The 14506-nt window shown below is 28.1% G+C and overlaps 1 protein-coding gene across 11 annotated transcripts in view; it reads left to right on the forward strand.

The window, feature by feature from the left end:
• Positions 1–14506, forward strand: part of LOC129910628 (potassium voltage-gated channel protein Shaker) — a 302087-nt gene that overhangs the window by 201362 nt on the left and 86219 nt on the right. Inside the window, exons 1-2 of one of the 11 annotated variants that reach the window (XM_055988071.1) lie at positions 5643–6813; positions 12634–12724. The exons of 9 other annotated variants lie outside the window; for them this stretch is intronic. In XM_055988071.1, coding sequence (XP_055844046.1) covers positions 12699–12724 — 26 coding nt within the window. In that variant the 5' untranslated portion in view covers positions 5643–6813; positions 12634–12698. Of the gene's footprint in view, positions 1–5642; positions 6814–12633; positions 12725–14506 lie in introns of those variants that run through there. One more of the 11 variants, XM_055988072.1, reaches the window with a different exon arrangement.

Below are 14506 nucleotides of genomic sequence, written 5' to 3' on the forward strand. Positions count from 1 at the left end.
ATGTTAAATTAAAAAACTTGCAAAATACCTTCAAACACCTGTGGAGATCTGTTGATCATGAACATGCCACCAGTGTGGGAAGTACCGTAATCTCAGTTTGGAGTTTCGACATGGTTGTCTTTAAAAAATTCTAATTTTTTTTTCTAGGCATCGCAGAAATAAGAAATAGATTGAAACGTCATATGAAAGGCGAAATAATGAGCTTTCACATGATATACAATTTTGTATAGGTTGTCATTGAAAAAAATTTATTCAATAGCGTGAGAAGATTAAATTATATGTTTTGTTTTGCTTTTTTTTTATGAAAATTGATCGAGTTCAAAAAATGTTAGCTCTTTTTTTAGATGTCTATAATAGACATGATCGATATATGCATATATTTTGAGCTGAAGCAATAAGCTTTCAGGTGGTATAAAATTTATTATAGGTTGTTATATCAAAAAAATAGATTTTTGGGTGATGGAAGTGATTTTTTCACTTTTTTCATAAGAACTGATTGTTTTTAATAAATTATTTTAATACTTTTCGCGCATTGTAAAAATGGTTTTATTCTTTAGAAGAAATATTTGGTTTTTTAATGGTATAATTTTTTTTGTAAGCTTTTAAAATAAAAAAATTAATATAATGAGAAAAAAAAGGTATTTTTTTTTCAACTTTTTCTTGTAAATTATGAATGTTTGAAATAAATAAACGCTTCAATTGACTTATTTTAAACAAAAGCACACAACCTGTTTTCTTACTACGTTATCACGTAAAATCATCGTCCTCAAACCGGCTTTACAGAAAACCTCTTTTTTTAATAAGGTTTTTTTTTTCCAAACTTTGAGTGGAGGACCATTTTTTCAAAAACTCTTGATTAAATTTAGTGCATTTAAATTTTACAGGTAGAAATGAGATTCTGGCTCTTTAAGAACGGGTTTGTAAATATTGTAGGTGCTGCCGTTGTGTTCAAAATATTTTTTTTTTGTGTTTGAAGTCAGTCAGATTGTCTTTTACTCCCATAGGTATATTTTTTTACTTAAATTACCTAGAAAATCGTTTGGTATCATTTATTTTTGAAATTTAAACAAAAAACAAATGGTTTTCTTCAGATCAATGAGCTATAGTTAATCGTTTCTGTATATAAATAAAAAAGTTTGAAACCAAAACCTTCTTGCTTCCAAAAAAACGTACGATTGGTCACCTTAAACATCATTTCCATGAAAAGTTGTCTATTTATTTTTGTATAACTAGTTCAATTGAGCTCAATAAAGATTTCAAAAAGATACATGAATTCTCTCATTAGGAATAACTTCATTTAAAGAATTTACCTCACATCTAGGAAAGATATATGTATGTACATTATGTAGTATCCTTAGGTCTTAATTTGTAAATCGCCTCATACTGCAATTAAGTAGGTATATTATTTACATTTAAAAAAAAAAAAAAATTCAACCCAAATAATTATTTAATTTTTATTATTGTGGCCATTGTGGACTTTGGCACCCAATCGCTGTGTATAACCACAAATTGGCAAAAGTGTAGGAGACAGATACACCACTCTACTAAAACTCATAAAAATTGAAGGAGTCTAGTGAGTGGTGGTGGGGTGGTGATGGTAATGATGGAGGTGTTGGTGGCTATATGGCACAAATAAAAAAAAACTGGTAATGGTGATGATGGTGGCTATGGGGCTATGGGTGACTCTGGTAGACTCCTAGAGTGGTTATAAAACGAAGGTGGCGGAAAACAAACATTCTGAAGAATATAAGGATATCCTAAATAAAATTATCCTTTAGTTATATGCTGCAGTGCATAAAAAGAAGTTCCAAAACATTCCATTCCATTTATAGCTAGAGCAAAGAGGCCTCTGTGTATATATACGAGTATGGTGTTGGGTGTTTTGTTTGGGATGTATACTAGGGGGTGGGGGTCGTCCTGTTGGTTTTGTTGGCTGTTGGGGTTGTTCACGTCCATCTGCTGTGTGCAAAATAGCAAAGAAAGTGTTGCCATTGCAGCTAAAGTTTTGCGGATTTTTTTTTTTTTTGTTTGCTGTTTTTTTTTTTTATTTATGACAACGTTTTTGTGTCCTCCTCGTTCGATATTATGTTGTTTTTTTTTTTTATTTTACTGGATTCTATTTGGCCAACGACGACGTGCACAAGGTGCTTTTGAGGAATTTTTTTTGTTCGTTCGCTAACCTAATACACAAGAGAATTTGTTCGGCTCTGATAGTTCAAAGTGACTTCAAGTTAGGTACATGCCGTCGTGTTAGGATCTCTCTAAAGTATACCTTAACTTCAATTATTCAAAAAAATAAAAATAAAAAAAGTATACAACTAGGTATATAATTTACGTCAAAGGACGACACCATCTTTGCTGACTCTCATGGCATAGTTTTATATTTTTTTTTTTTGTTCTTAATTTTATTTTTACTTTTTACCTGAAGTGACAACTCATGCACACGTGCTACATGATATGCAACAAAAAAAAATCTGAAAATTGTATAACACCTGTGAAAAAGATATAACTCCCCTGTGTACTTGTGTGTGTTCAAAAATAAAAAAAAAAATGAAATAAAAAGAAAAACTTTATTCTGTTTGTGCAAAAGTCATATTCAAACAAATTGTAGGTGCATACCGACCAATGTGCATCCAATTCCAGTCTACTTCTACCCGTGAATCACTGGTGGTTAAAAAAAATGCTTATTCACCGGATTTATTAATCAAAATTCAAATTAACTTAAAATACAAGACCAACAAAAACAAACATCTCAAATAATTGTATTCTAATTTTCTTCATTTAATCTCTGTCGGTGAGCGATTATTTCCGCGTATCAATGTATTTGCAAGAAATTTAAAATCAATCGGTTCAATCGGTAAAAAAAAAAATAAATAAATGTAAAAAAAAAATCGCAAAAGTTACTCAATAACTTTACTCCCTGTTTATATTGTTTTCAGCTGAGAAGAGCATTTAAAATACACCAACAAACACACACATACACATACACACGTTGATATTCACGCATATTTTGTGTGTGCTCTTCGATAGGTACCATTTTACACCCCCAAAGACTAGCAGCAGCCCGCCAAAGAATCAACCTTCTATACATGATGATTTTTGTTGAAACACCGTTATATCGACAATGGTCATTATGATGTTTGAAGTTAATGAAGATGATATTGGTGCATCATGATGGTATTTGTAATTGGTGATGCCGCCGCCGCCGTCGCTCTGTGTGCCTGTGTGTTGTGGCTGTGTTTTGTATCAAAATTCTCCCCACTAGATGGAGCAAGCGCACTGCCATTCATTTCGGCATGTTGTTGATTTACTCTTTTGTACACATTTCTGACTTTAGACGACTATCTGAATATAGAGGCAACTCAAAAATTATAATCTCGAAAGATACAAACAAAATCCTAACATTTTGTTTCTTATTTTAATTTTTTTTTAAATAAATTTATTCTACATAACAGTACCTATCTACTTAGTATATAAAGTTTTTTTCTTGATTTTTTGATAAAAAAAAAACTATCATCATCTGATTATCCTTGAAGTTGAGTGTGAAAATCGTGCAACATCCGTTTTAGTCTATTATATTATTCGATATCACAAGAGTGTCATCCAAAATGAAGCTATAAGGCTCTCCCACATCACACAGAGTGGGCAAAGGCAGCAACTATACCAACGACGACGACGACGAGTACGATGAGAAACAATAATATAAAATACAACCTTTCACTGTCTATCGTAAATGGTTCTCCCATCAGCTGCATAACACTCAAAAATTAAAATACACAAAGCAAAAAAAAAAAAAACGATTTTTGTCCGTCCTTTCATACGATCTGTCCTCTATTTTGTTGCGGAGTGTTAAAGTCCTTGTTTTTTGTATCAAAAAAAAAAAGAAAAGTGTCATACAGTTTATAATAAAAAATCCATTTTCTAAAATGTGCAAAAAAAAAATACAATAAAATAACAGTGCAAAATCTCATAGAAATATAAACTGTTGTTGCTTTTGAGAAACAAGAAAAAAAAAAGAGAGTGGTGAAGTTCTTCAACATCATTTTTTTTCACCCATATTACATAAGAAGATATACACCAACAGGAGACCTAGGACACCACGAGCTAGACCAACTATATTTCCATCTCAAAATTATCATCAAATAAGAAAACAATTCAATTGTGAACTAAATAGAAAATATTATAATATATCCATCCATATCCTTGAGTGTTTTGTTGTATTTATTTTTTTTTTAAATTCAGGATATAAATGTGTATTTCATAAGAATTATTGTTTTCGGTTTTCATATATGTCTTTGTGGTGGATTTTTTTTAAAGTATCTTTCATTCAAACTGTGGTCCTTTTTTTTCGTTTGTTCTTGTGGTAAAAGTGAAGAAACAAAATTCAAAGAGGAGAGAAAGAAAATCAAATAAGAATAAAAAAACAATAAAAACAGCAAGTTCCACCCAAGGACGAATAAAACGAAAAATATAACAAACAAATAAGAGCAACAACAAAATCTGTGTCAAAAACTATTCGCGTGTGTGTGTATGTGTGTATCGTTTTTGTTTTTTTTTTTTTTTTGCAATTAAATTATTGAACTTGTGACTGATTAAAAACAAAATATCCTTAATTAAGATTTAAATTGTTTCTATAAATAATTCTAAGAAAAAAGAAAGAAAAAAAAAAATGTGATAGTCAAATCTATTCCATAAATTTATTTTTGTTGTGAATCTCACCTAAATACTCGCAAATTGTTGTGTTAAATATAGCTTTATTACTCTTACTTCATATTATTTTGCTTCCAGTTTTGAATTAACAAAAAAAAAAATATAAAAATAACTACATTCAAAATACTATTTACAGAAAGTCTATAACCTTGAAAAAAAGACATATAAAAAAAAAATACATATAAATGAAATGCATCCTGCAAATATACAGTGGATGAGAGAAAATAAAAAACACAAACTTTACTTTTAACTTTATTTTTTTTTTTAAAGAAATGTGAAATAAACAATAAAAATAATTTATTTTTCTGTTTAAAATGAAAATCGCAACAGCCCGTCCATAAATCAAAGCAAAAATTATTTCAACAAAATTAAAAAAAAAAAAACAAAAAATATCTATGCTACATACCCTGCAAATAATGTTATTTTGTATAAACAAAAAAATAAAAATAATAAAATGTTCACCAAACTGCCTTAATAAAATAAAACAATAATTTCTCTGTCATACTTCACTACAATAACCAATACAAAAAAACACAAAAAATAAAATAAAACTAACCTGTATGAAATAAATACAAATATTCTCTATACAACAAAAAAATCAAAATATTCCTTCTACTACGCTTCGCTTTATTTAAAAAAATAATAATAAAAAATAATACAAAAAAAAACTCAACGAAAAATAAAATTTGCAATAAATAAATTAAACAAAAATTATAATTACTGAAAATCTTCCGTCGTAAACATAAATTTAAAAAAAAAATATATTTACATTAAAAATACATAAATATTTTCGTATACAAAAAAAATAAAAGTTATATAATTACTAGACGAAAAAAAAATATGCCAAATTTTTGTTTTAAATTTTATTTCCAAAATTTTGTTTAATAATTAATAATAATTATTTAAGTACAAAACAAAAAAAAAATGTGATATACTTTCTTCCCTTTATTTAAATACAAAAAATAAATGCAAACAGAGTTTAAAAATCAAAAAAAAGATACAAGGAAATTCAAAAAAAAATCCTTTTACTTTTGAGTGTGTTCCTTTGCCATTTAAATTCAATCCAAAAAAACCAGACAGAAATACATACATATATAACTATCTACAATGTTACTATTTTTCATTCCTGATTAAGAATAAATAGCTCCAACAATAATAACAACAACAACAACAAAATGCCATCCAATAAACAAAACCAAAAACACAACAACAACTACAACTACAACTTCTACTTTGTGCTTATTCTCGTCGTTCTGCTTTGCCACCCCTTGAATAACCTTCAAATGCATGTGCATCATAAAGTAGAAGAAAGGAATAAAAAGTGAAAAATGTGGTTTTCCCGTGAGTTTCGTTCCACTGACCGACGAGTGCCAAACGTGAAAAGTGAAAACTGAAAGGATAATCGAAGAAGAGACAACAAAGATAGAGAAAGAGTGAGACAGATAGTGTGTTGTTGAGTGAAACACAAAAAAGATTCAAATAAAAAAAGAAAATACAAAAAAAAATAATGAAAAAACGAGAGAGCAAAAGAGTGCAATAGCAATATAGCCAAAGCAATTTAAAGTGAAATTAAAAAAAAAAAAATAAAAATAAAAATGAAAATTCAAGCTGACATGTGCTTTTCCTTTTCGATGGTGTATTTGATATGGGTCGAGGAAGTACGAATTCGAAAAGAACGCGTTTGAAATCGGCGCGCGGGTGAGAGTGTATGTGTGTGGCAGTGGATATGTGCTTTATGGTACTTCTTGCCAAACATAGCACTTTACTTTCTATTCATTCGTCATGTGTTGTGCTGTGATGTTTGTATGTATTTGCAAGGATATCTTCTTTTATTCCTTTGAAAACTAAATCAACTAAAAACAAAAAGGACTAAAAATATCTTAACACACAAATAATACAAAAAAAAAAAAAAATAAAATAAAATACAACAAAATTAAGAAAATGCAGATAAATGTCATCACAAAAAGAAAATTTGATGATGAACTCTAACAGTTTGTCGTGTGTCATCTCGGATAGTATAAACACAGCATCCCTTCGTTGGAGAACACATGCAATTGTTATTTTGACACAAATGATAGAAAAAGGATGTTAATGACGAATAATGTTAGTCTTATTTCCTCCTGTTTCTCCTTGTTCTCTATACCTCTATGTAAAACCTATATAATTTTTGTTATCATCCGCACTTAAACAGTCATCTAAATAATATTTCGTTGTAATTTTTTATGTTGCTCTATAAATATATATATATACATAGATATATACTATATAGTACATTGTTTCAAATTCGATTCATTTATCAAATATACAAATAAATAAATCATCATGATATCTACAACAACACCAAAGTCACGCCTTTCATACATTTATTTAATCGGTGTCTATAGAAGCACATCTTCAGCTCCTCTCATCATAATATAGTATACCTAATCAGTCAGTATCTAGTAGTTATATAAAACAAAACATCAAGTAAAAATACAAAAAAAAAAAACATTTGTTGTGTACCGTTAAACGTTTTAGAACAATACTATACATTGTGTGCATCATTTGTCATTGTTGTCATCTTCGCCATGTGCCTGGGCTTTTGTGTTCACATGCAGGCAGATATGATTTTTGAAATTAACTCGGTAATGATATAAATATCTACTTGTAGATATATTTTATATTCATTTATTCATTTAAATTAAAGTAAAAAAAAAAAATAATATTGTTGATATGTTGTTTAAATAAGACATTAGATTTATGTTCTTTATTTTATTTGGTTGGTGCATGTGCATTGTTTTTTTGATACTTAAAAGCGTGCTCAGCATGCATATAATTAAATGAATAATTAAATGTCATGAAATATTGTATAAAATGCATCCTTAAAATAAGTTTAAAAAATTTTAAAAATTTTCCAATTTCTTCAAAAAAATAATAAATAATATGCAAATTAACTTTTACGTCATTAACAAGCAAATACTGAAATAAAAAGAAGTTTTCGAAAGCTTAAAAAAACGGTCCGAGTTTGATAGTCACAGTTTTAAGTAAATGTTCTCTTTATTTGGGTCATTAAAAAAATTTTGGATATTATGTCCATAGTGAAATTCTGAAAAATTGCAACAGCTTAAATAAGTACAGTTTATTTCTCCTGTTCCCATAAGAGCCATTGTTTTCAAAAAAATTTGATAAATGCATAACACTATGATCGAGCCAATTGACTTATTACTATATTTAGTCCCATAAGATAAATCGATCAAAAAAAGACAAATTTTGGTGCATTTTGCTCGTTTACCGGAACGCAGTTTTGTCAATGAGCTCCACGTCCACATGTCCTATCAATCTTTTGTTAATCTCATTTTTTGATTGACCTTCCCATCTAAATGAGAAAGCATTATATAACCCCATTATTTAGGTAGTACTGTGGTACACGGTGGTGTATACGTACTTTTTATGTTGTTTTCGGTACCATGAATAATATTTATGTAAAATTTATTGTGATCCTATGAGATTTTTGAAGAAAGGCTTCACATAACTTGTTGATATAGGGTCAATGTGGGTAAATGTAAACAGGGGTAAATGAAAACATGGCTCATAACAAGCTTCAGTTTAATCTATTTGATGCATACATAAGTACAAATCGCGGACGCATGTATCTTTTAACTTATACGTCAAGCTCATTGCTGTCAAGAGAGAATTCATTCGACGAGCGTATTTTCCGTGAAAGATAATTTTTTAAAGTGCCAAACAAGTCGTTAGTCTTTCAGAAAAATTAAATATTTTTGCAGATTCAATAAAGTCAGTATAATTTGCAAATATTTTTTTGTTTTTAATTTTGATGTAGATTCTATGTGATACAAGCAAATTTTAAAATACAGGACATTTATGTCGATTTGCATGTGTTTACATTTACCCCAGAATATTTTTCATAATGGGTAAATGTAAACAACGTATTCTGGGGGTAAATATAAACATACATTTTTGGTGAAATTATTGGTTTTAATAAAAATAACATATTTTAAGTCAATTACTACTGCTAAAGTGCCGCGGAGTCACATTTTAAAGTAGCCAACACCATCATTTTCAGTGGATGATGTTGCAAAATCGGCCTTTGACGTAAAAAAACAAAAAATATTACGTTCAGAGCTGCTCAGGATGCATATTGGGCGCCTATATAAAGAATCAAAGGAAGAAAACAAAAACTTTTATTGGAATTTGAAAAAGTTTTTGTCAAATACCTTCTTGAACGTTTTTCAAGTTGTTATCCATATGATAAAGAGGAAATTCTAAATTTTATACCACCGTTTACATTTACCCCGAATTTGCAAAAAAACACAAACATGGTGGGGTATTTGTAAACATGCCATATTTGACAGTAATGTAAACAATTTGGGAAATATTTGTTTATATTTATAAAGAAGAATTGCCATCATTTCATATTTGCATTTGAAGATACCATTCAAGTTGTTCCGTGAAAACATAAAAAAATCTAAAGTCGAAAGAAAAAAAAGACATGAAATTGTTTACATTTACCCACATTGACCCTAATACAGCAGAGACGATTTTATATTATGCAATGTTAAGGAGAAATATTGCTCTGCAGCTGGCTTAGTTTAAAGGGTCTCGTTTCTTAAAAATCGGGCAAATATATTATATTCATTTTGAAATTATTCAAAGTTTGGAGCATACTTCTAGTCAGCTTATAGCCTTTTTTAAAAAATCATCTCGTAAGTTATGTATCCAGCTCTCAGCAGTTTTGTTGAATCTAAGTTTGATATGGATCTTAATTGTTTACAATTATTTATTAAATAAAGTGAAACATCAAAATATAGGATTTTTTAGGCTTTAAAGAAATTACTCCAAATTCATCGAATGAAACATGAAATTAATGGTTTCTTTGAGCTTCATTCATAACTGAAAACCAAACTTTTGTTGGAGGTCAGGTTCCTTAGTTTTTATATTACATTCGGAGGTAAAAATCTGCGGACCAAAGTCTCAAAATAATTTTGGCTAACAGGGGGTCAATTATTGTTCTGTGAGATTGTGAGTCAAAGTTAACCCCTTGCAAAAAAAAACTCTATTAAAAAAAAAAAAAACTATATCAATTCTCGGCTCCTAAGTTATGGTACTTGTCCTTTGCATTGATATGAATTTTTTACAAAAAAAAAAACACGTTTACTGGGATTTCATAATTTCTCGTGAAACCCTGACATCTGTTGAGTGCCTCGTTTTTATTAGACAGTTAGGATTTTGACTTTTTCCTATAATTGTTTTAAGATTAAATTTTCCTCAATGACAACAACATCTATGTTTAATGATGCGCTTCAGCATTTTTGCTACTTTTGTTTGCAAAAAAAATATTATGGATTACACAGCCACACAAAAAAAAAATAAAGTTCTGACCTACGCTTGCGACTATGTTTTTCATATAGTAGTTTTTGGGTCGTTGAAACCGATTCCAAAGTCCGTTTTGCCCCATCACGTCAGGTTTTCGAGATAACCTCAAGAAATGTCACGAAAAAAAAATTTTTTTCTCTGATTTGGATGTGAGAGTTTGTTAATCATATAGTTTTTAATTTCAATTTTCCGTTATCATGTCAATTTTCCGAGATATTCTCAAAAAAATGTCAAAACCAAAAGTTCTTATCTGGTTGTGCGAATATGTAAATCGAATGTTTTTTGGATCGCTTAAACCGAATCCGAAGTCTATTTTGCCGTATCACGCCAGGTTTTTGAAATATTATTAAAAAATGTCAAAAAAAAAAAAATTCTTATCTGACATTTTTTAGGGATATCTCAAAAACTTGACGGATTCGGTTTGAACGACCCAAAAAACATAAGACTAACATAGTCGCACCCCCAGATAAGAACTTTTGTTTTTTTGGTTTTGACATAGGTATACATATGAGCTATGAACCGAAACATGTTTCGAGAATTTGGTCCGGAGCAGTCTGCTAATCTGCATCCGAATGGAAGAAACAAATTGTTTGATGTACATAACTCTGCAACTAGAACATAGGGAACATTTTTTTTTGTCTCACGAAATGAAATCGAAGGAGATTTTTCAAGATGCATTTTTTTTAGCAAAGGTACCCCTGGATTTTTGTTCAACAAACTGGAAAAAGAAATTTTGTAATATATTTTACCTAAATGCACTGTGAAATCATATCTTTAAACCAAAACATTTCTTTTAAAAATAATTCAGTAAATAGACTTTCAAAAAACTTTTGAGTTTCAGTAATGAATAGAGCTCTCACTTGATTAAGATAAACAAAATTGTCTGGCCCTAGGGCCCTGCCAGCTCAACGTAGTAGATACCTCTCTGCATCTGCTGCAAGGTTAATTAGCTGACCATCTTAATGCGCCCGTCAGAAAAAGATATTTACTGTTTGCTCTATAATATCGTCACCTTAAATTCAACAACTAGATAACTCGATTTTTTGGAATTTTGCTCTAAGTGCAGTTTTCTATACTAATGAAGATGTAATTTATGATAATATGAGGAAAAAGCTAGTTTATTTATTTTCCTTTTGAAATCTGAAATAACTACATTAAGTTGTTAAAGCTTAAAGTTTCGTTAACTCAATAAAAAATTGTTTTTGTCATTATCTCAAAACTGAAAACAATGAGTTGTCTGGTTTTCGAATTCAGCTGAGGGTGTGTTTTGTTAGAAAGTTTACATCAATGCAACTTATATCGTACCTATCCAATATAGAATTCATAAAAGCCTGAAAGTTATTCTCGCTAGAATGCTCTGGAACAATAACGTTCTGCTATATGGATGTTTCTTTTAGCATTTCATTGTTCCTCATTATAATCTAAATACAGAAGTGAGCAAAAAAATGCAAACAATAAAAATATTTGCATTTTTTTGCTCGTCTAAAAACGCATATTTAGGTAGACTTTTGACCAAATAATGGTTTTGGAGTAAAATATTCCAAAATTGAAATTTAGTGAAAATAAAACAGTTTCAATATGCCAAATTTGGTAACTTAGTTCTTGTTCAAAACTCTTTAAACCTCTTTCCTTTGAATTTTTTTTTTGCTCGCTACTGTATGTAGAAGTATTTCATTTGTATAGTAGGTTGACAAAATTCCAAACAAAGTTTATAATGGTACCTACCATAAAATCTTTGGTTTTCTTCTAGAACTATTGAAATTACAAAGCAAATTACATATTCGCGGAAGTAAAACTCAAAATGTGTTTTTCTTTTATTCATGGTACATAAATAGCAATATGTATTTGGTAACTCAAATATTATCTTTGAAAATATTTGAAATATGTTGATTTAAATGTTTTTCCTCTAAAAATTAAATTTTTTTTAAATAAACAATTTAACTATAAAATAGCAAAATAAACATAAATTAAAAATATAAATAAAGAAATTGGAAAGTATTTCCCTAACAATTTGTTTCTATATGTTTGCATGCAAAATAAAACTGCCTCCCTAAAAACCTCATACTCATAAGCTTGACTATTGATTTTAATTTATTAAAAATACATAATTTAAATAATTTTCTCTCTTGCATTTTTATTATTTTCCCTTAACTTCCTAATTAATTAGCAAAATATTTATTTATTTTTTTTATATACATATATATCTATCTATCTATCCGCAAATGATTGTTAATCATTGTAAAATTGGAAACTGTTGTGAATGTCAGGAATGAAACCAAAAAAAAAATAAAAATTAAAAATTGTAAAAAAGACTCTTCATTGCCAACAAACTGAATTAAATATTTAAAAAAAAAAACTACAAAAAAAAAAAATGCTAATAATGTTTATGAAAATATTTTATTTTAAATATGCAATATCGCAAGTTGTATTGTTTTGTAATTGCCGCACCGAATGATGAACATTTATATATATTTACATATTTTAATATACATCTATACCTATATATATATTATATATATCTATAAAGTCAGTGTCATTCATGTTATGTAGAAGCATCAAAAATATGTCAAAACTGAATATCACAAAAAACATGGATTCATCACATAAATAGCAATATGCAGATGATACTTGTTGCAGGAGGGTAAGTTTCGCAAAAAAAATGTCATGTACACAAAAAAAAAAAAATCTGTGTTTTTAATATTTTCAGTAATTAATGTGTATTTAAAATTTATTTTCTAATTTTTTTTATTTTCCTATTAGAAAAATAAAAACTAATAAATGTTGGTTTAATGTTTTGTGTGCTTTCAGTAAATTATTATTTTTTTTTATGTCAAAAACAATACAAAACTATGACATTTGTAGTAGAAAAAATACACAAACACACAAACAATATACTACACTCAATTCTTAAAAAAATATATAATTATAAAATAAACATAAATAAAAAATTAATGAAATCTAACCACTGTTTATTATTTTTTTTTTAAATAGTTATTAATTTGTTGTCTTACATTTTTTAGATTTATTGTATTATTTTTTTTAAGTCCATGTATAGAGATTTTACATACATTTTTCCTTTTTAGATTTTGGGCTTTGGGATTTTCTAATTTTAAAATTCTCGAGAAATGTTTAAAAAAAAAAACAACAAAAATTAGGATTATTGCTGTGGTTCACTGTGGCGTATACGCAACATTAATTTTTTTAAAAATATTTCTACCATTCATAAAAAAAAATTCTGCGTGATTTAATAATGAAAATAATTCTCTCTTCCTCTTCTTATAAAATTATTTTTTTTAAATAAAAGAAATATTTAAAAAAATTTTTTTTTAATTGTGAGCCAATTTTTTTAGAGCCAATTTTAAATTTTAGTAACTTTTAACAAATAGAAATGTGTATGTGGATGCATGTGCAAACATTACACCGTTATTTAAAATAATGAAATCAAATTTTGATAAAAATGCAGCCAGTCAAACTGTTATAGCAATGGGTCACTCTGGTGTATGCGTACCTTTTTTAGTGGAAATTCATCATAAGTTGTATATAAAATTTCTGTCTTACTAAATAATGAAAACAAATGATTTTTTTTTTATTATTTTCTGAGCTTAAGTATGCAATTATTTGAAAAAAAAGTCTAGTTATTGAAAGATTGAACATTCAAGAGAGAGCTGTTGTTTGTAAAATATTTTTTATTTTTATTCATCGGTCAAAGAAAAAAACTGAAAATACATGGAACAGCATTTTTTATTTCTTTAATAAAGTCTAAACAAATAATTTTTATGGATTGGAATTCTGAATATAATACAGGGGGTATTTTGTTCTTGGATTCTTTCATTTGATAACTCAATCAAATTGGTCCTGTTTACCTTAAACCAACCTTATTTTTAAGTTTTGTAAAATATTTCTTAGAATAAAGGTGAGTATAGCTTCCATTGAGAATTTGTTTTTACTAAAATTGTCTCGAATTTCTTTTAGACAAAACCCTTAAACAGACACACTTTTAAGTCAAACACTAAACCAAAACACAATTCCAAGTAAGATAAAAATACATTCATTATGACACATAAATGCATTCAAAAACAATAAACACTCACACAAATATACATAAAACTTACACACGTAGTTGATGATTTAGCAGAAAATGCAATGCTTGACTAGTGCGTAGATTTTGAAAAGCAATGAATGAAAATTCTGAATAATTGATAAATATAGCATTAAAATATCTACAAACAATTATTGGTTGCAATAACAAAATTGCTAAAAAATACCCATCAGCAATATTTAACTAACTTTTTCTTAAAACAAAAAAATATAAACAGCCATTATTCATTTTTTATATTTTACTAAAACTGTTTTTACTTTTTTTCTTTTTTTACAGGTACGTATACAAAAATTTTGTTTACCAAAGTTGGTAAAGAATACTTTA

This window comes from Episyrphus balteatus, chromosome 2 (assembly GCF_945859705.1).
Source record: "Episyrphus balteatus chromosome 2, idEpiBalt1.1, whole genome shotgun sequence".
Classification (NCBI taxonomy): Eukaryota; Metazoa; Arthropoda; class Insecta; order Diptera; family Syrphidae; genus Episyrphus; species Episyrphus balteatus.